At 45.7% G+C, this 21,072-nt stretch overlaps 2 protein-coding genes across 2 annotated transcripts; both read right to left on the bottom strand.

Annotated features, from left to right (window-relative positions):
* Nucleotides 1–2,526: 2,526 nt before the first annotated feature.
* On the bottom strand, nt 2,527–3,724 carry LOC100192678 (uncharacterized). Its single transcript, NM_001137885.1, has one exon. The coding sequence runs from the start codon at nt 3,697–3,699 to the stop codon at nt 3,142–3,144; it is 558 nt and encodes a 185-aa protein (NP_001131357.1). The 5' UTR covers nt 3,700–3,724; the 3' UTR covers nt 2,527–3,141.
* A 1,526-nt stretch (nt 3,725–5,250) lies between these two features.
* On the bottom strand, nt 5,251–7,868 carry LOC100277113 (uncharacterized). The gene is made up of 3 exons (NM_001150773.2): nt 7,476–7,868; nt 6,199–6,352; nt 5,251–6,058 (listed from the first exon to the last, which is right to left on the bottom strand). The coding sequence occupies exons 1-3, from the start codon at nt 7,751–7,753 to the stop codon at nt 5,636–5,638; spliced, it is 855 nt and encodes a 284-aa protein (NP_001144245.1). The 5' UTR covers nt 7,754–7,868; the 3' UTR covers nt 5,251–5,635.
* Nucleotides 7,869–21,072: the final 13,204 nt, after the last annotated feature.

Genomic DNA, 21,072 nt, shown 5'->3' with positions numbered 1-21,072 from the left:
ATCTTTCCTTACTTAAATTCAATAGACAATACTATTTAAATTATTTCTTCCCTTCCCTGTGACCTGTCGCCCCCTTTCTTCGCACCACTATTGTTGCCATCCCTTTATTTGCAGTCCTCGTGAGCATGACGTTAGCACGAGCTATATGTTAATACAAATTAAAACATGATTCCCCTCCTTTGCTATCTCTACTACCGCCATTGGGGCTCAATCCAACGTTTCACTCAATCCTTCACCCTCTCCCTCTTCTCAGTGTATGACAGCCCCCTCTCTCCCTCCAACGGTTTGCTATCTTGACTCTACTACCGCCATTGGGGCTCAATCCAACGTTTCACTCAATCCTTCACCCTCTCCCTCTTCTCAGTGTATGACAGCCCCTCTCTCCCTCCAACGGTTTGCTATCTTGACTCTACTACCGCCATTGGGGCTCGATCCAACGTTTCACTCAATCTTTCACCCTCTCCCTCTTCTCAGTGTATGACAGCCCCCTCTCTCCCTCCAACGGTTTGCTATCTTGACTCTACTACCGCCATTGAGGCTCAATCCAACGTTTCACTCAATCCTTCACCCTCTCCCTCTTCTCAGTGTACGACAGCCCCCTCTCTCCCTCCAACGGATCACTCTCTCCCTCCCCCTTTATTCCGTGAGTCAGGAAAATCATGGAGGGAGCACTAATTTTCCGCCTTTTCACTAATCAGCACTATTGAGTTTGAAATTAATATCTTTCAAGTTTAATTAACCGATAACAATATTTATTACAGTATTATAAATATGGTAGTGTTACCCCTAAAAACTAATGTATAAAAGTCAAACTAGTCATATGTCGTGCATTGCTACGTTTATATATATATATATATATATATATATATATATATATATATATATATATATATATATATATATATATATATATATTATAAAGCATAAAATATATGTTTTTCTATTGATTAGGTGGGTGTGAATGTGAAACCAAGAACCAAGGTTTAAACACTCACTTATACATAATTTCACCTTATTTTTTACATAAACTCTCTTATTATATTAGTAGAGAAGAGATTATAGGAGTGCGGGTTGATTCTAAAGAAATGTATGGATTTCTTTTGAAAATTAGTGACACGGAACGACCATTGAAACTGAGTTTTTAATATAGTAGAGATGACTCAATAAAAATATAAATGAGAGCTAAATAGGGAGAATGATCGGAGAATTGAAGAAATAGTAAGAAAAATGGTTGAGAGAGTGGTATTTAAATACATTACAACGTCACACAAGTTATTCAATAAAATATTATTACACAATATTGCTTAGGCAAAAATCTCATAAACAAGTAATAAAGAAAACATGTGTGTAGCGACAACACTATACCATAGAAAAACAATACTACAATGACAACCTTTATATTCTTTTGTCGCTTCGTCTCGAGAAAATCATATTGATTTTACGATCAAGTCGGCCCATTAACCGGTTCTATTTAGAGCGACAACTTTACTGGACTTCGGGTATTACTGGTGCCTGTTCATAAATAATAAATTAGAAGATAACATTAACAAACTTATTTCACTGGTAACTATTAGCAGGAATTCATTTCTAGGACTACAATCTTGTTCACACTAAAAAATAGAGAAATGAACAAGCAAAAAAACATATGTTATTTATACAAAAAAATATAATTTAATTCATACCAAAGCCATGTCATATGGATAGCAGTAACCCAAATAAGAAAATGAAAGAGGGAGAGAAGACGAAGCCACAAACTCGGAAGAATTCTCCTAGAAATTGACCAAGCCTAGAAAGTCAGTGGTAAATCACGGCCAGATCAACACATGCCCGAGGGGGTGAGTCAGGAGGCGATGCGTGCCAGCCACCGAGGAGGCAGGGCCACGACACGAACTCTCTTCGGGCTCAATCTGGAGCGGAGAAACTCATCGACCGAGTCCAAAATCCGTGATCCCTCTACGAGACCTTCCCGAATTGCGCCGCTGGAACGGTTCGGATGACATCAGACCAGTCTAGACGTGGCCATACAATCAAAATCTCCCTTACCAGTGCGGATCCGGCAATCTGCCTGTCATGGCAGCGAAGAATAGATAGACGAAGGCAGCGCGTCGGTCGTGGGGCAGTCGCGGGGGAGGGATAGGAGAGAAGAGCGACGAATAGGTAGGGGAATGAGATCGGAACCGTAGATAGTAGAGATACAAAGGAAGGGTGTGTCATGGGCTATCCATCCATCTGTTCCTTTGGGTGAGGCAGAGATTGATTTCAAACAAATAAAAGAGGTTCTTTTTTAAAAAATAATATGAGACGACCGTTAAAACTAGTGTTTTAATATAATAAAAATAAAAAGTTCGTCTGCCATCTACTGCGGTTTAGCTGTGCCATCGACTGCGGCTTTAGCTGCTGCAGAACCCGGAAGCAGCAGTGCAGCACAGCGCTGGCTCTTCTTTCTTGTAACGAGGGCTTTTTTTTTTCTTGTACAATCGTGCATTCCCACCATGTTGATTTTCAAGAAAGATGCTTGCTCTTTTTCATTCACTTGTATTAATCGATTCAACCACACGTTCCATACAAGAAAAAAAAAGGTCATATTGCATTGTATTGCAAGATATTGTTTGAGCTTCTTGTCAGCATAAAAAGCTAGAAGCTAATACATCATTCAAAACTCAAAAGTTATCATTAGCCCTCCTCCCCTCGCTTGCTAGTTGCTACAAAGCTCCTCACGGTTATAACCAGCGGCCATGGTAGTTGAGCTCTGATATGCACGATGACAGCGCCTCCCTCACCATCTTGTTGTCTGCTTCCACATACAGCACATCTTCGAACAAGCTCTTCGCCTGCTCCAGAAGCCTTATCTTCTCACCGTTGCTCCGAGGCCGCAGATGGGAGCGCTGCTGCAACGCAGTGCCCCATCTGTAGAGAGCTGCAACAGTTCGTCGTCACTAATAATACTAAAAACACATGGTTAACGACAGAGCATTCTTGTCAAACCAAACCTTCTGGAGCATAAGTGTTGCTCCTCGACAACATGGCGTCGAACTTGTCGATTGCAGCTAGATACACCCGGTCAGCGTCGGCTGCTGCTTCCTGCAGCATGATGATGTATCGATTATATAAGCAGCTTGAGTTCCTAGAGCAAAGATTTCATCATACCGGTCCGATGTCAGCGAGCAATTGTGCCCGGAAAATAAGTGCCAGCCCCCAGTTGTACAATGCCTTGGCGTCACCTGAATCGATGGAGAGGGCCATCCTGTAGCTTCTGCCGGCCTCGACAAGGAGGCTCTCGCATTCCTCGCATACATCCACAAGAGCGGATGAGATGCTCTCTCTGCTTACCATCCTCCTGTCTACCTTCCTGGACCGTGGAGCACGCTCTCTTCCGTTCAGAAAGGCGCCGCTGCTGGCCAAGAGTGTCCTCAGCTCGCGACTAACCTTGAGCTTGAGCTCTCCGTGGAGGAGGTACGTGTTCCCTAGCTGACCCACTGCTACCAGGCTTGTTGGCCTCAAAGCCACAGCTGTGGAAAGGAGCCTAGCTGATTTGTACAGCAGTGCGTCTGCGGTCTCTTCGTCAGCCATGGATGCCCTGGCCTTCCTCAGGATCTCCGCAGCTTCCTTGACGTTTCGGCTAAACTCCTCGCCATCTGAATCAGCAGCACTGGCGGCGCTTTCATCGTCACCATATACAGGAGGATGCGCTTCGCTCATCACACCGATCTTGAGCCTGTAGGACCTGTCCCGGATTTCAAGCGTCCTCTCCAGCAAAGATGATGACTCGTCGGAAAACCTGCCTTCAAACGGGGGGCCATCAGGGTCACGCCGATGCCTGTGCTTGGACACCAGTCTCTCCAGCGTGGCCTGAGCACCGGTCCCTGCATCCTTGGATCCATTGTCATCCTCGTCAAACTGCAACATGCCAAGCGGCCTTCCATTTGCATCATCGACTGCAGATGGATCAAATGCAAAAGGCTGCTGTTGCAGAGTAGAGTCCACGGGCTTATTGCTCCCAATTTCCTGTTGCTGTTGAGCAGCCCGGTTGTTGGGATTGGCCGCGGCTTGAACATCTGAACTGTTGTTGCCTTTTGCAGGCTTCTTCCTTGGCGGGCTGAGGCTGAGGTCCCGCACGGCGTGGCGAGCCCAGGCACCGAGATAGTCGGCGACCTCCCCGAGCGGTCCGAGCGCGTCTGACATGGTGCGGCCGGTGTCGCCCTGTTCGGCGGCCACTGTGGCGGCGTCGGCGACAGCATCCCGCAGGCGATCGACGGCCTGGACGAGGAGACCCGGGTGGGCGTCGGAGACCAGCTGCTCCCTCAAGGCGCGGGCATGGGCGTCGAGATCGGCGAGGAGGGCGGAGAGGCGGCCGGGGGACTGTGCCTGCGCTGAGGAGGACAGGTGCCTGGCTGCGAATCCAGCGGTAAAGGCGGCCGCGAGGAGGGGGAGGGGAGGTAGGCGGGCGAGGGAGAGGGAGAGGGCGATGGCGGCGGCGGGGAGGAGGACGAGGAGGCCATGCGTGGTGGGCTGCAGCGGGAAGGATAGGGGGAAGGGAAAAGGGGTGTCGGGCGCCGCGGCGAGGTCGGCCCAGCCGTTGTACGCCGATGCCGACGCCGACGGGGAGGAGGACGCAGAAGGAGATCGGAGACAGCTGAGGCGAGGCGGGATGGACGTGGGTGGAAGCGACCTCCTCGTCCTCAACGGCAAGAAGAGGGGCCGTGTGGCGAGGAGGCTCCGGCTAGAAGGGGAGGAACTTGCAGCCATCGGACAGGAGGATAGGACTGGAGAGGACGGGGATGCACATGCACACCAGGCTCCAAGTGAAAGACCATCTGCTACTGCTCCTCCAATCCAACCAAGTGAATTGCTTCAAACCAAATATCTCCAATTTCGAATCATATAGCACTCTAGCCTTATTTCAAATCAAATTTATCCAACTTTAAAGCATAATCTTATATAAGAAAACAGACCAGCATCTAATAAACCTTCCATAAAATAGGACGTATAGATGTTGATATACTTTTTAACATTTGGTCTAAGTAAAAGAGGCTTGGCTCAAAGCAAAGATAAAATGATCCATAAGTTGGAATAAAGCAAGCAGAATTTGCGAGATTTATCAAATCTTATTTAAAAACAAGAAAAAACATCAAATTACAACCAGTCAGGGTGCATCTTGAATGAACAAATTCAACAAGAGAGCTGTTCATTTCACTGACGATTCGCAACAAAATATACAACTAGTATTACGCAAACATCGCAGCGCAGATAGATCATAAAATATACTCCGTATATGCAGCAGATAGTAGCTTAACAATACAATCAGTTTTAATAACAAAGAAAAATTTAACAATACAATCAGTTTTAATAACAAAAGGGAAATTTACAAACACTTGGAAGAAGAAACATAATACAGCCAAACATCCTCCTAATACAACCTTATTATTACCATGAACCAGGATACGCCCGCCCCTTCTCTACAAAATGCAATAACAATATATAGTAGCAGTAATGTAAATGAATCGAGGTAACAAATACACAGTGCATGCCTCCACCATGCCGGAAATTCACACGTTTTCAGTTTCACTCACCACCACCGCCTCTGCAACAACTCCAATAAGAGATTTTTCACATCCTCCTACCACAGATGATTAGATTAAGCAGCTGCGATCGGCTCAGTTGCTGCTGGTGGTGCTGCCGCTGGCACTGATGCCTCCGCAGCAGCCTTTTCCATCTCAGGGACACTGCCGTTGGCAACGGTTGCTGGCTTAGCTCCATCCTTCCCGGCGGCAGCTGGTGCTCCATCCTTTCCGGTAGCTGCGGCAGGTGGCGGAGGTGGCTTCATGTGTGGTGGGGGAGTGTGCTTCAGCTTCAGCAATATCTGCCGCATCCGTGCCATGTCCGTTGGCTTCCCAGGCTTCGGTCCCTGGATCACCACGATCCCAGGCTTCTTCTCCTTGTCTTTCCTTGCCCCTCTCTTCTCGATGTTAGCAATCTCATGTGGGATAAGTTCAGATATCGCCTTCCAGTATTGCTTATCTGCACCAGCATGGAACTTTTCCTGGTTTGCTAGGAAAAGCTAGCAAAAAAAGCGAGAAAATAAGATGATATAACCTCGCAAAAGAAAGAAATATAAAAAAAGGACGAGCAGGTTTTCATCTTAAGAAAAAGAGACACAGAGGGTATACAGGATCCTGGTCTTGACGAAATACCACCTACCTTCTCCCTGTCACGGTTTTGGCCCTTGCTTGTCTCAGCATTGAGCTTTCTCTTCTCAACAAAAGCTTTCTTAAACTCTTCAGCATCAACGATGATTTGGCTCCTCAGCTCCTTCTCCTTCTTCTCTTTTTCCTCAAGGTGAATAGCATTTTGTCTGTTGATCATTGATGTTAGCGTACACTTTAAAGAAGGAAAGATAAAGAATACCAGCAACCATTGTTTAAGACTGCGGTCACAATGCCTATCTTGACTATTTCATGCAGTTGTTGCCTTGTTGGATGGACAGAGGAATAGAGGACAAAGTAAAAACTAGAACAGGCAGGCTGAGGGTAGTGAACATAGGTAAATAAAATAATGCACAGCAAGAGACAAACAAGAACATCAAAGCTCACTCCAGGAAGACTATCACATCACCGATAGTGAAGAAATATATCAATTGAAAGTTTGAAACACACAATAAACTAGAGGAATCGCTGGAAGGTATAAATCAAAACATGCTGCTGTGCTATTCCAAGGTTGAATACTGACGGTCTAGTGCATATTATAAGCAGAAAATAGAGTTGGTAAGACACATAATTGTTCAGTGATCATAGCAAGCTTCTCAGCCCTATAAATAACAGTAGGAGTAGGACCAAACCATGCACAAACAGTGAAGCTGAAGCTTATATGATCTAACAAAGCAGCAAGATAGCCCCAATGTATTTGTGTTTTACTGTAATGACAGCCAACTACTATAACAAACTGAATCCTAGATTCCACTAAACCCTTTTTTAAGCATGTGCATGTCAGTCGAGCTAATTGCAAAATGAAGTTGCAGACGCTTGTATTAGTTGTATGCAGAATAATTAGGGTTTCATTGCTTATGCAGAATTCTAACCCAGACAAGCGCAACATGGTAAATGGTAGCTACTGGCAGGTAAGGTATGAAGGAGACATGAAACGGTTGATGATCCACTGAATCTGATGAACTAAGGTATATAAACTAAGGCGGAGCGATGATTACATCCTACGCACTGAATTTTGAGTAGATCACCAGCGGAACCTAGAAAAGCGCACGGAATCGCATGCCGCTGCCATCAAGTGGTCTGTGTAGTAGTAAATACCGACGGATTCAGTTGTGAGGTGGTGAGATCTATCTATCTAGGACCGTAGGCAGGTCGGCGCGGCACGGTCGGATCGGATCCGACCCAAGGCGTAGATCTAATCTAAGCAGACAGCGGGGGGTGGCAGATCTGGGCAGCAGAAGCGAGGGTAAGGGAAGGTAAGCGTTACCATACCGGCACCACTCGCGGAGCAGGAATCCCTCCTCGCGGCCCATCTCGGTGGGCGGCGGAAGGATGGGCCCACCGTTGGAGTCAGCAGGTGCGGCGAAAGGGTCGTCGTGGAGGTCGCCGTTGGAGTGGGGCATGCCGAAGGGGGAGGGCGCGTAGGCGTCCGGGGAGGCCGGGAAGCCGTCGGCGGCGGCGGGGGCCGAGCCGTCGAAATGGAGGAAAGGGTCGTCGTGGAAGGGCGCGGCGGCGGGGGAGGAGGTCGGGGAGTCAAAGGCGGTGGCCATGGCTGGGGTGGTGGATCTGGGAGGGAGGTGGTGGGTGTCAGGTGCGCTAGCTTGATCTGAGATGAGCCGAAGCAAATGGAACGCGAGGGACTGTCGAAGCGGCCGCGAGGCGCATACGAACCCACGGTTTGATCGGGTAAAGCCTAAAGACCGTGTTGCCCCTGTTTGTGATTTCTAGCGACTAAATTTTTAGTCCTCCTATTTTATTTCATTTTAATTTTTTATATTTAGTATTTTATAGATTAAAATAGAATAAAATAATAAAACTAAAAATTAGTCCTTATAAACTAAACATCCCCTTAGGCCCTGTTTGGATTCGGTACTACTAAAGTTTAGTTGGACTAAACTTTAGTGACTAAATTTTAGTCACTAAAATCTACCGTTTGGTTCCGGTGACTAAAACTTTGCACACAGCTATTATTACTGGACATAAAGACTGAATTGCCCCTGTTCAATGCCCAAAATCTCAGTACAGTCTAGCTGCCATCCGAACACTATTTAACAGCACAGTTTTAAAAAAACATTCTGGAAAAACAGTCTGAAACGAGCATACAATTCATATAAAATGAGTAGTAATCCTCATGCAGTACAATACTATTTTATTACAAATTCATATAAAATTCAATCTCTAAACTGATACATATTTTGATCTCATGCAGTACAATACTATTTTATTACAATTCATATAAAATGAGTAGTAATCTATGCTCTACTAAACAAACCATCGGTGTTGGGGGCCTTCGTCCTCCGAAGGTCCTCAAAAACATGATTTAACAATGTTTTCCAAGTGGATTATGTGAACAGGTACCTTCGGACTCAGAATTACGAACATGAAGTGCGGTCAGGACGAAGCCTGAACCAGACGAAGGACGGGCTGATTACCAAGCTCCACGAAGGATGGTGCACAGCCGAAGCTGTGCGCAGGGAAGCTTCGTCGCGATAGCAGAGAGGGGAACCGACTTAAAGATGAAAAGACTACGTGGACCTTGTCAGGTTTCCATAAGTCATTGACAAATGTAATGGACATAAATGTAATTTTACGTGGGCTGCGTCTCGCGTCTATAAATAGATGAACAGTACTCCCGTACTGTTCACGCTGACTTGGCATTTGCTTTTGCGTCACGCTTGTACTTTTTATCTTCTCTCAGGACCGAAGGTACATTTGTAATTTGAAATCATTTCTATTTTTCCATGTTAATAAAATAGAAATGATCTTATGATGATGCTTATATTATATTTCATGCTTTATATGAATCCTCCGTCATTACTTGTTATGTTTACGAAGGTATGTTTCTTATGACCTTCGTCCGAAACTCATTATTTCCCGAAGGGACATAATGCTTCGAAGGACGAAGGACTTTAACACTTAACACTTTTTATGTTGCCTTGTTCTTAATTCTTAGCATTTGAGAACAAGTCCCCAACATTGGCGCCCACCTCCGGTGAACTCACTTCCACTTCGAGTTTTTTGAACACCTTCGGAAGCTATAGACCCTCGCTATGGCACCGAAGAAAGCTTCAGCGACTGGGGCTGCAGCACTGCAACCGCTGGACCCCAACCAGGAGACCGTCTCTCTCCGGGAGGCCCGAAACCAGAAGAGGAAGGCTGTCAGCCCGACGATTCAGGAGGATGAACTAGACCAAGAGATCAGGGACATGGAGATGCTACATCAACAGGTGCAGAGGAAGAAGGAGAAGATGGCCAGGCTAGCTGAGCTGCAGAGGCAGATAGACGAAGCTTCTGAAGAAGTCCGTCACCTTACCCACGATGAGCAGAACCGAAGGCCTCAACAAAAAGACCTTCATCAGGAGGGCTTCTTCAATGAAGATGACTTGTATGATAATTTTCATCATGGAAATTTTGTTTTCGACGATGCTTCTCCTCTGTCCGCTGAGCTGCAGGCTACACCTTGGCCTTCGTCCTATAAGCCACCCCAGCTTCCCATGTTCGATGGCCATTCGGACCCGAAGCAGTTCTTGATGAGTTACGAAGCAACAGTGTCTTCGTATGGTGGCAATGCTGCAGTAATGGCAAAGTCTTTCGTTATGGCCGTCAGGAGTGTTGCTCAGACCTGGTATTCCTCCCTTCGGCCAGGAACGATCACTTCATGGCAGAAGCTGAAGGATATGTTATTGACCAGCTTTCAAGGATTTCAGACGAAGCCGGTCACTGCTCAAGCCTTGTTCCAGTGCACTCAGGATCATGAAGAATACCTTCAGGCGTATGTCAGAAGGTTCTTGCGTTTGAGGGCGCAGGCACCAACGGTGCCCAATGAAATTGTCACCGAAGCCATGATCAAGGGGCTTCGTCCTGGACCTGCTGCTCAATACTTTGCTAGGAAGCCTCCTCAGACCCTGGAGAAGCTGCTCCAAAAGATGGACGAGTACATTCGTGCTGACAATGACTTTCGCCAAAGAAGGGAGGAGGCCTTCAGATTTTCCGAAATGACCAGGGGCTTCGGAGGAAGATCCTATCCGAGGCATGTCAGGTCCATCCACAACTCCACTCAGAATGATGATAAGGGGAGTCAGCAGAACAGACCGCAGTGCTCTTCACAGGCTTCGGGGCAACAGCAAAGCTCCTTCCGACCACCAGCTCCAAGAGGCAGAGGCGCCAGGGGCTTCGGCGGAAGATTCGGGGATCAACCCAGAAGAATATTTTGCTTATTCTGTGGTGAAAACAAAGGTCATACTACCAGGATGTGTCATGTTACCATTCAGAAGCAAAAAGAGATAGCCGAAGCTGCCGCGCAACAGGCTCAGCCGAAGCAGGTCATGCACACTGCTTCGTATCATTCGCCCTACATCCCAGAATATGTGGGCAACCATCCTGCACTCTCTGCTGCTTCGGCAAGTCAGCCTTCAGCTTCCTGGCAACAGCCCCCGCCTCCACCTCCGTTGCAACAAGGCCAGCAGCCAGAAGGGAGCCAATATGCTCCACATCAAAGGGACTTCAGAGAACAGTCCGAAGCTCGCACGGTCAACAGCACCGTGCCAGAGTCAAAACACATCTATTAACAAATATCCTACCTTAATAGCAATCTTTTTCATTCAGTTTTATTTTTTGTAATAAAGGACATTGTTTAGGTTTCATGTAATCAGTTTCGTTGATTCCTACAAGAAAAATATGTTTTCTTCACAGGTTTGTGATAATAAAAAGGACCTTCGGACTATCGAAAATCCTTCGAAGTAACAAAAAGTCGTTCTAAGGAACGCAGAGTAAGTCTGACGAAGTCACAAAAAGTCGTTCCGAAGGGAGCGCAGTGTAAGTTTTCTGCTCCAAAGTCGTTCCAAAAGGAATGCAGAGCATACAGCGAAAAGTCAACGCTGATACCGCCTAAGTAAAAGGCGAAGAAGCTCCAAAGACGTTCCTAAGGGAATGCAGAGCTTATACCGCCTAAGTAAAAGGCGAAGAAGTTCCAAAGACGTTCCTAAGGGGATGCAGAACTTACAGCGAAAAATAAACGCTGATTCCGCTGAAGTAAAAGGCGAAGAAGCTCCTAAGGGAGACTTATAATGAAAAAGTCAGTATTGATACAAAAGATTGTGCCCCATTGCAGGAATGTGCGTATCTTCGGCACAAAATATCATTCTGCATAACATAACATCATCACATCATTTTGCATAGCATAATCATCATACATCATGCTGCATGTGGCACAAGAAGGGGGCATGTTATCGATCTTCGGAAAATGCTTTGAAAAAGGGCAAATCATGCCAAGTTACAGGGAGAAACAATATTGATTTTCGAGGTATAGCTTCGGAGATTATTTTTACGAAGCTTGGATATTTCTTATCAGAACACTATGGATATTGTCGTGATAAATGATAAATTCTTCTTCACGAAGCATGAAAAGAAGGGAAGGTGTTTTTTCGTCGAAGACTCAAAAATGGTACGTGTTTAAAGTTTCATGCATCGTAAAGAATTGAATCATAAAACAAGTATATTACATACAGGATTACAGAATATTACACAAATCATATATCAAATGTTTTTTGCAATAGCACTTAGTCTTCCCTAAGTACTATCTCTGCAGCTTCGTTCAGCAGTCGATCGACAACCTGATCCATGATAGCTTCGGCCATCTTTTTAATTTCGTCGACATCTTTAGGCTGAGGGCCCGAAGATGCTTTAGTAGGATCTGAGTGAGGACGGGATACTATTACATCATTATTACAGATCGCGAACGAACTATAAAATTAAAAGTTATAATGCAATGAAAACTATTCGCTAGTACCTATTTGCCCTTCGGGCTCTGCGTTTTTCTCAGCAGCCTCGGCTACTTTTCTAGCCTCATGAATCCCTTTCTCGCTTTTCTGAATAATTTCTTGGGCCATTTCTCTACCACCGTTGTCCCAGATGTCGGTGAAAAATTTTCCCCCAACCGCGCTAGCTTCGGCTGAAGGATCTTTTATATCTTCAGTGGACAAGGTGGCTTCGGACTGCGATAAAATCTTTACATGTTCACATCCTTTCCCCTCCAAAATAGTGGCAATCCCTCTGGCACCAGAAAAAGCGCAGATGTCACCGCGGCTACTCAGGATTTCCTCGAAGGCCTCCGCCTCATGATTGATCCATTCCAGGGGACCTTCGGGGTTACCTCTTATAAAGTTTTCTTCTTGCGAAAATGCGCCAACGCTGGCGAAGCTAGTTTTTATTTTCTTGACACACTCTATAGATTTGTCGAAGCATTTCTTCTTGGCTGACCGAAGCTCTTTAACAGTTTCTTCTAAATGATTTGCCCATTGGTCGCTGAGTTCTCGCCTTGTTTCTTCAAGTATGCATTCCTCTTTAGCTCTGGCTAATTGTTTACGAAGGTTTTCAATTTCACACTTCTGAGCTTCGGCCTGACCTTTGAAAATAGCTTCGTCTTCTTTTATTTTATTTATTAAGGAATGCAATATTTTGTCCTTTTCGAGACCTTCGTTCCTCAGTTCAATTACTTCGGAACGAAGGTTGCTCAGGGCTATAGTACATCCTTCGTCCTCAGCATCTTTCTATGCTCTGAGGGCATTGCTGAGTATCAGGCCCTGCAGACAGGAATATGTCTGTGTTAATAGTTTTAAACAAACGAAAAATTTTGAATTCAACAAAAATATAAGAATTCCATTTGTCGCACCTTTAAACTGTTGTAAGCTAGGCTGTCAGCCAGATCATTCTTTGACAGCACCGAAAGTCCGTCTTCTAAAGTTGGAAATCCGAAGCTTCTGCTTATCTCCCGACAGACAGAAATTTCCTTGCTGTCGGGGAGGCAATACAAGAAATCTTCTTCTCCACTGCCATTAAATATCAACGTCCCCTTTGGATATTTCAACTTTTGGGCATAGTGTTGGGCCTCTTGTTCTTCTTTTTCTGTTAATTTTTTCCCCGAAGCATGACGAAAAATATAATCACGAATTTTGGATGCTTCGGGGGTAACAACACCGGTTCCTTCAGCAAAAGTTGGCTTTGTTATTTTTTCTGCCTCACTTTCCAAGGTCTTTGCCTTTGAGGGCTCTGAGGGCCCAGCTTCGGCTTCAGTATCTTGCTCTGGAGCTTTAGAACCCGAAGCTTCGACTGTTGTTTCAGGAGTGACGGCAGCCTTCTTCGGAGGGGTGCTTGAAGATTTGATCGTTTCCAGCACATCTAGCACATTAGCCATTCTCCTTCTTTTCGGAGTCACTGCTGGCACTTTTTGATTACTTACTGTTTCAATGTTTGCCACAGGATTCAAAACTTCTGATGTTTTGGAGTCCTCGGTTGCTTCCTTTACCTCTTCCATTTTTTCTGTGAATGGCGCTTCGGCCTTCTCTTTCGTTTCTGATAACAAAATTTTTGATTGCTCCAATTTTGTCTTCGTTGGTATTTCGGCTGTTTCTGTGGCTTCTGGCAGCAAAGTTGGCTCGGCTGGTTTTTCAGCTTCGGTGGCCGAAGAAGTCTCTCCGGTAAACTCAGGCACCGAAGCTGGTTCAATATAACGCGGTCGATAAGTAAGAACCTTTATCTTCTTCCTTTTCGGTTCTGGCTCGCTAGGAGCAGCTGTAGTTTCTTCTTTTGCAGAGGTTGTATTTTTTCTCTTCTGCCTTCGAATGGGGTAGCAATAGTCAGGGTAGACGAACCCGATGGCATCAAATACCCGATTCAGCCTTTTCTTTTTTCGGCCTCCGAAGGCTGCTGACATTGCAGTATCTTCGGCCTTCGAGTATGTCCCAAGCAGCTCATCACTTAAATTATCAATGCTTTTCAACCACTCATCGTCTGGCTCAATAAATTTATCTTCAAATTTAAAAGTGTACTTAAACCTGACGAGTCCACCTTCGTCGGCCTTTTTAACGATTTCTTGTGGCATTTCCCATTTCTCCGCAAGCGGCCACACCCTGAAGGCAATATGCTCTTGTACTAAGTCCCTTGTTCCTATAAAAGAGCAGACAACGCCGAAGGCTCTTTGGCACTCTTCGGCGGCTTCGTTCATTTCAACCTTCGGCCTCCGAAGGCCGAAGCTTTGCCAAATAGGACGCATAATTATACCTTTGATGTCTTCTCGTACTGATAAGCCATTCTTCACATAAAACCATTCTGTCATCCAATCCCCGGGCCATCTCTTCCGAAAGGTTGGTACGGGACAGCTTGCCCCGGACCGAGAGACGAAGCTGTAGCAGCCAAAGTTGTTATGGTACTGTTCTTTGCCCCAAGGTTTTGTTTCATATAATAATTCATGAACATTACAGAAGCTTCTTGCGTCAGGCTTCAGACCTTGGCTTCTCGTGGCCCACACGAAGATATTTAGCCTTATAATAGCCTCTGGAGTAAGTTGATGAAGATAGACTTCGAAGATTTTCAACACCTTCACGACGAAGCTGCTCAAGGGGAATCGCAATCCGGCTTTCAAAAAGCTTCGGTACACCACAACTTCATTTTCTTCAGGGTGTGGACAAGTCTTTTCCCCTTCGTCCGCCCTCACAATGGACAGATCCCGGAAATACCTTCCTCTCATATTAACAAGATGATTCTCTTTGATAGTTGATTTACCATAAACTGAATGGCTTGGTCGCCAGGGGCGATCTTCGGAGTCTTCGCCACCGCTGTCCACATCATAACTTTCACTGTCACCAGTATCTTCAGACAGCCCTTCCAGAATTTCCCTGGTGATCTTTTCTGTGTTGGTCTTCGACATTGCTATAAGAAACCCTAAGTTCTTCTCTTCATCAAGACTCAGCTTCATTTCAGCAGCAGCCTTCTTAGCAGCTTCAGACATCTTCGGAAACACTAAAAAACTGTTTTCAAAGCCGAAGCTTCAAAGCTAAAAGCTTAGCAGATCACAGTGCACAAGAGCTAAAAAATGAGTGAGCAAGAGTGGTTGGCCAGAAAGCGTGCAAAATAAGTTTGCGGTATGGCCGTATTTATACGCTTGATGCGTTGAAAGTTGAAAGACCCCACTTGTCATTGAATGTTGCTATTCTAGCAAAGGGAAGGTGTTTTTTCGGACCTTCGGCATAAAGCCTTCGTTCATATCGCAATCTGAATTTATTATTTCAAACAAATTAATATTGCGAGGGGCTACTGTTGGGGGCCTTCGTCCTCCGAAGGTCCTCAAAAACATGATTTAACAATGTTTTCCAAGTGGATTATGTGAACAGGTACCTTCGGACTCAGAATTACGAACATGAAGTGCGGTCAGGACGAAGCCTGAACCAGACGAAGGACGGGCTGATTACCAAGCTCCACGAAGGATGGTGCACAACCGAAGCTGTGCGCAGGGAAGCTTCGTCGCGATAGCAGAGAGGGGAACCGACTTAAAGATGAAAAGACTACGTGGACCTTGTCAGGTTTCCATAAGTCATTGACAAATGTAATGGACATAAATGTAATTTTACGTGGGCTGCGTCTCGCGTCTATAAATAGATGAACAGTACTCCCGTACTGTTCACGCTGACTTGGCATTTGCTTTTGCGTCACGCTTGTACTTTTTATCTTCTCTCAGGACCGAAGGTACATTTGTAATTTGAAATCATTTCTATTTTTCCATGTTAATAAAATAGAAATGATCCTATGATGATGCTTATATTATATTTCATGCTTTATATGAATCCTCCGTCATTACTTGTTATGTTTACGAAGGTATGTTTCTTATGACCTTCGTCCGAAACTCATTATTTCCCGAAGGGACATAATGCTTCGAAGGACGAAGGACTTTAACACTTAACACTTTTTATGTTGCCTTGTTCTTAATTCTTAGCATTTGAGAACAAGTCCCCAACAATCGGCGATCCAATCTCTAAACTGGTTCATATTTTGATCTTCATCCCCATCACGTGGATTATCTCTATTTCCTTGAGAAGATGATGCTCCCGACAATGGAATGTAGTTTTCATCATGGTCACACATATCGAAGTCCTCATCCATCATAGCACTCTCTCTAATATTGTGCTTGCTTTCAGTTTCCATTAGTTCGTGCTCGTTTTGTTTACATAAGCATACATTAAATGAAAATACAAGTATACTTTCAGTCACATGTGAGCAACTTCAATAGTTCTCTAAATAATAGCTCCTTAAATTGATGTTTAGAAAGTTGCTAAATTAGTTTTGGGAGTAAAAAAATTCATTGACCTCCATCAGTTCCTATTGTATAGGATGCTAAATCTTTTTTTGAATCATTTGTTACCAAAACAGTTTTTGGATCCACGAACCCTTTGTTCGTGCGTCGCAAGAAGCTCATGCGACGTCCACTCAGTCTTACGCCGCTGGACAAAGTCTCGCGCCTGCTGTCGAAACTGCTACGTCAAGTACGTCCGCTTGATCAGTTTTGAATCGCAACCAGCCAAGCCTGCTAGCTGCTGAAGCCATAATGCAAGGTGTTGATCGTTAGATAGAATATGCTTTGTCGCAAGAACATGTGTTGTTCCATGACGCAAGCTGATGGATGAAAAAACTTGGCACATATGAAGAAAATGGTGGTTTTCTAGGCGGCAGGGAAGTTAACGCGTCGGAAAAAGGTGCCGAAACAAAAAAAAATGGCGCGAATGGGCTTTTCTGGAGTGGAAAAGTATTTGCTAAATATAGAGATTAAATTGGGTGGGATAACAACTTAGTAAAATTACCAAGTTCATTTAAGGAGCTGTTGGAGAGGGGGGTTATGAAAGCTCTCCAAATTTTATGTTTAGGGAATTCTTTTGGGAACTATTGGAGTTGCTAACAAGTCTATTTCTAGAGTTTAAATCTTATTTGTTTCAAAAATAAACATATCTCAATTAACTTCAGTTATTTTGTCAACTTTCTCTCTTCTCAAAATATAATATTGTCTTTATCCCTACTACCCCTTAAGAATGGAGCGTGGGCGCATTCGCGATACCGGCGACGCGCGTTCAGCGACTGCCAAGTTGGGTCCACGCCCACACCGCTCCGCCAGCTCGGCACGCACGACATAGAAGAAGTACCCTTGTCCCCCTCTGCTCACCGGCTTCCCCTTTGCGCGCGTAGTATGGATCGTACCGACGCGCGACGCCGATCCACCAGCATTCGCGATTATGGCCTACACACAGAATCTCCGCGCACCCACGGAATCCACACGCACACACGGAATCTTCGGCAGGTGTGGAGAACGGCTTCGGCGGGCCGAGTCACGTTAACTGGCGTGGAGATCGGCTTTTGGTGGTCTGCGCGAGAATGGCAGCGACGATGCCCTACAGGTGGACATGGAGGTCATGCTTCTTCTCCCCCCATGCGGTAGCCCGTCATCCCCTTCTTCTCACCATCCTCCCCCGCCTGCCGTCCGTCTTCCCCTTCTCTCCCCCCGTGTGGCGGCCTAGATCCTCGTCCCTTCTCCTCACCCTCCTCCCTGGCTGGCGGGCGTGGAGATTGACTCTGGCGGTCTACGTGAGATCGACGACATTGATGCCCTGCAAACGAACATGGAGATTGTGTTCGAGGGGTTGAAGAGCCTAGAGGATGTCGAGGAGATGGACCCCGAGTGGCTGCATGATCCCCCACAAGCTACGCGCATGCGTGGAGAAGGACATCTCCTCGTAGGACTCGTGCAGCGTCGGCCCGTTCGGGTTGGTAGTGATGGCGCCTGGAGGCATGCACTGCACGAGTAGACCACCATCTTCTTCAGGGAGTGACCAAGATCTCAACTTCTCGATCTATTCTTCTTTGCAATTTCTCTTTTATTTTGTTTACCTCCTATTGTCTGCCCATAGATTGGACCAAGAGCAATGCGATCATATCCAGATCAAAAGTACTCCCCACTTCCCCCTCTTCTTCGCATCACAATCGCAAGTGAAAGCATCTAGTCCCATGGTTGGTTTTAGTGATTAATGACAACATAAGATTATATGTGACTAACGTGTGTTTTGCAGAGCAAATGGTAAGTTAGGTCACATTACAGGAAGTTGTGTTGCAATGGTGAAAACAATCCCTGAGATAAGAACTTGAAGCGGCGGTTGAAAAAGGTGAATCAATAGATGAAGGTCTTTGTATCCGAGTGTCGAAGGAGTTGCGGACACTTGGTATAGAATTAGGTCTTCTATTTTATTTTAGTCGCACTATAAAGAGGGGTTGTGGATAAGTAGTTTGACCAAGAGATTTCTAGTGTAGTGTTGGTGCATATTCACACTCACATCTAGTGCTACGTGTCACTCTATAACACACTCACAAGTTAGAACGAAAATGGTTTAGAAAAACCAAAGGAAAAGAAAATAGGGTTGTTGTCTTAGGGGCACCGGACTATCCAGTGCACCCTCTGACAGTGGGGCTAGCCAGCCCCGAGGACAGCGCCTCTATCCCGAGAAACCCGAGAGCGACGAGTTCGCAAAGTTGAATTTTAGCGATCACACCAGATTGAATTTTAGCGACTGTTCACTGTCCGGTGCACTGTCAATCCAACGGCTAGCTATCAGAACTAGCCGTTGGAGTCGACCGTTGGCGCACCGGTGGCGCACCAGACTGTCCTGTGCGCCCATGCGCAGAGAGGTTCAACAATGGCTAGTTTGGTGGTTTGGGCTATTTATACCCCCTCCACCTACCTCATTGAGTGTCTTGCTGCCCACATTCAAGTCCATTTATTGCTAGAGCATTGCAAGCATCACAAAGCCTAGTGAGGTGATTAGAAAATCATAATCCCGTGTTAGGACCTCATTAGTGCAAGTGAGAGCCACCTAGAGCACACACCACATGCATTAGGCTTCTCTTAGTCAAGTGAAAGTCTATGGCTTGTTACTCTTGGTGATCGGCATCACCAGGACGGCTTGGTGGCGATTGAAGCACAGTGATCACCCCAGAGGATTTGTTGGTGACCCGGCTCAAATTTGTACGCGGTCGTGAGGGATCCACCGTGTCGGAGTGGCAAAGGATCACCTCATAGTGAACACTTGGTTCTTGCGAGGACCAAGAAGGAGCGATACCCTTGCGCGGGTGCTCCAACGAGGACTAGGGAAGAGTGCCGACTCTTCGATACCTCGACAAAAAAAATTGGAGGAGTCTTCTTAACCTTGCTTTACATTCCGCATTTAATTTGAGCATTTCACTTTGTTCAATTGTTTAGCAAGTATTTGAAGTAATGACTTAGGATTGTTGTTTTTCTAGTAGTATTTGTTTATTGCTAGTATTTGGGTGAAGTTGGGCTCTTGCTTAGGGTTTAATATTTGTGGAATTTTTAGAAAATCCCAATTCACACCCCCTCTTGGGCATCGTGATCTTTTCAATTGGTATTAGAGCCTATTTGCTTCTAGTTTAGCTTAACCGTTAGAGTAACGATGTCCGGCGGGGATGGACCTCCTCCTGTTTTTTATGGTGACGATTTTCCTTATTGGAAAATTGAAAGGGAAATGTGCCCTTGGGCATTTTCTATAAGTATTTGGTGATTAAATGCCTAACACATATTAATTGAGTCCTTATGTGCTAAATGTGTGAAAAGTGCAAATCAAAGTACAAGGTATGTTTCTAGACTTAGTATATTATTTTGTATACTAATGTGTTTTTCTAAGTGCTAGAAACAGTGCCGAGAAAAGAAGATTCGAATTGGAAAAGAGTTAGCAAAGAACGGCCAACATCAGCTCTGGCCTGGCACATCGGACTGTCCGGTGCCCTAGGCTGGCTCGGCGTCAACTAGGCGCTCCCGGGAATGAAGAAAGGCGACGTGGCTATAATTCATCGGACTGTCCAGTGAGCCAAAGGCGCTCGCGGCCAACGGTCGGCTGCGCAATCCGCGGGCGATGCGTGGCCCGCAACAACGGTCGGTTGGGCACACCGGACTGTCCGGTGCGCCAACTAGCCCCAAGGAGCAACGGTCGAATGCGCCCTATATGAAAGGACATCACGCACCGGACATGAACAGTGGTTGTTCGGTGGTGCACCGGACTGTTCGGTGCACCACTCGACAGAAGGCAAGGATGGCCTTCCAAATTGATCTCCAACGGCTCCTAGCTGCCTTGGGGCTATAAAAGGGACCCCTAGGCGCATGGAGCAGACAACCAAGCATTCTCTAAGCATTCTAAGACTCCTAGACTCCGCCTCCGCGCATTTGATCGATTGTGTTAGTGATTTGAGCTCCGTTTGAGTTGTGAACTCACTGTGCCACGTTTCGAGCTCAAGTCTTGGCTTGTGTGCGTGTGTGTGCTGCGGATTGAATCTTGTGTGTGTTGCTTTTCCCTCCCTTACTTCTGTGTTTCTTTTGTGATCATCACTGTAAGGGCGAGAGGCTCCAACTTGTGGAGATTCCTCGCAAACGGGAGAAAGACTATAAGGAAGAAAGCCGTGGTATTCAAGTTGATCATTGGATCACTTGAAAGGGGTTGAGTGCAACCCTCGTCCATTGGGACGCCACAACGTGGAAGTAGGCAAGCGTTACTTGGCCGAACCACGGGATAAAAATCACGTGTCTCGTGTGTTGCTTCTTGTGATTGTTTTGTTTACACGAACGTGTTCCATAGCCACTTGATTTAACTAACACTTCAATAATAAAGTTTGTGGCTATTTAGTGTTTGATTTTACAGGGTCACCTATTCACCCCCTCTAGGTGCTCTTAATTGGTATGAGAGTCGTACTCTTCATCTAAGGGACTAACCGTCCGAAGAGATGGATCCTAAGGGAAAGGGGATGGTGGTCAACGACAAGGAGAAGGAGTCCCTCTTCAACGAGCCAAGGGACGACAAGCCCACTGACTCAAGTTCGAGTCACAAGAAGAGGGACGGGAAGAAGAAGATGTGCATCAAGAAGATCATCTACTACGACAGCGATGCCTCCTCTTCTTCACCAAGAGACGATGATGACGACAACTCTTCGTCGAAAAAGGAAACAGTTAATCAGAACTACTCGTTTGACTATTCTCGCATGCCATACAATT

This window comes from Zea mays, chromosome 5, assembly GCF_902167145.1.
Source record: "Zea mays cultivar B73 chromosome 5, Zm-B73-REFERENCE-NAM-5.0, whole genome shotgun sequence".
Lineage (NCBI taxonomy): Eukaryota > Viridiplantae > Streptophyta > Magnoliopsida > Poales > Poaceae > Zea > Zea mays.
The sequence above is the reverse complement of the archived record's forward strand: the minus strand, read 5'-3'. Positions and strand labels throughout refer to the sequence as shown.

Excerpts from the sequence above, each read along its gene's own strand:
- LOC100192678 (NM_001137885.1), bottom strand. The coding sequence starts at position 3,699 with ATGAGCGAAGCGCATCCTCCTGTATATGGTGACGATGAAAGCGCCGCC.
- LOC100277113 (NM_001150773.2), bottom strand. The coding sequence starts at position 7,753 with ATGGCCACCGCCTTTGACTCCCCGACCTCCTCCCCCGCCGCCGCGCCC. Across the intron at positions 6,353-7,475 it reads CTGCTCCGCGAGTGGTGCCG|ACAAAATGCTATTCACCTTG; the intron begins GTATGGTAACGC and ends AATGATCAACAG. Across the intron at positions 6,059-6,198 it reads AAAACCGTGACAGGGAGAAG|CTTTTCCTAGCAAACCAGGA; the intron begins GTAGGTGGTATT and ends TTTTTTTGCTAG.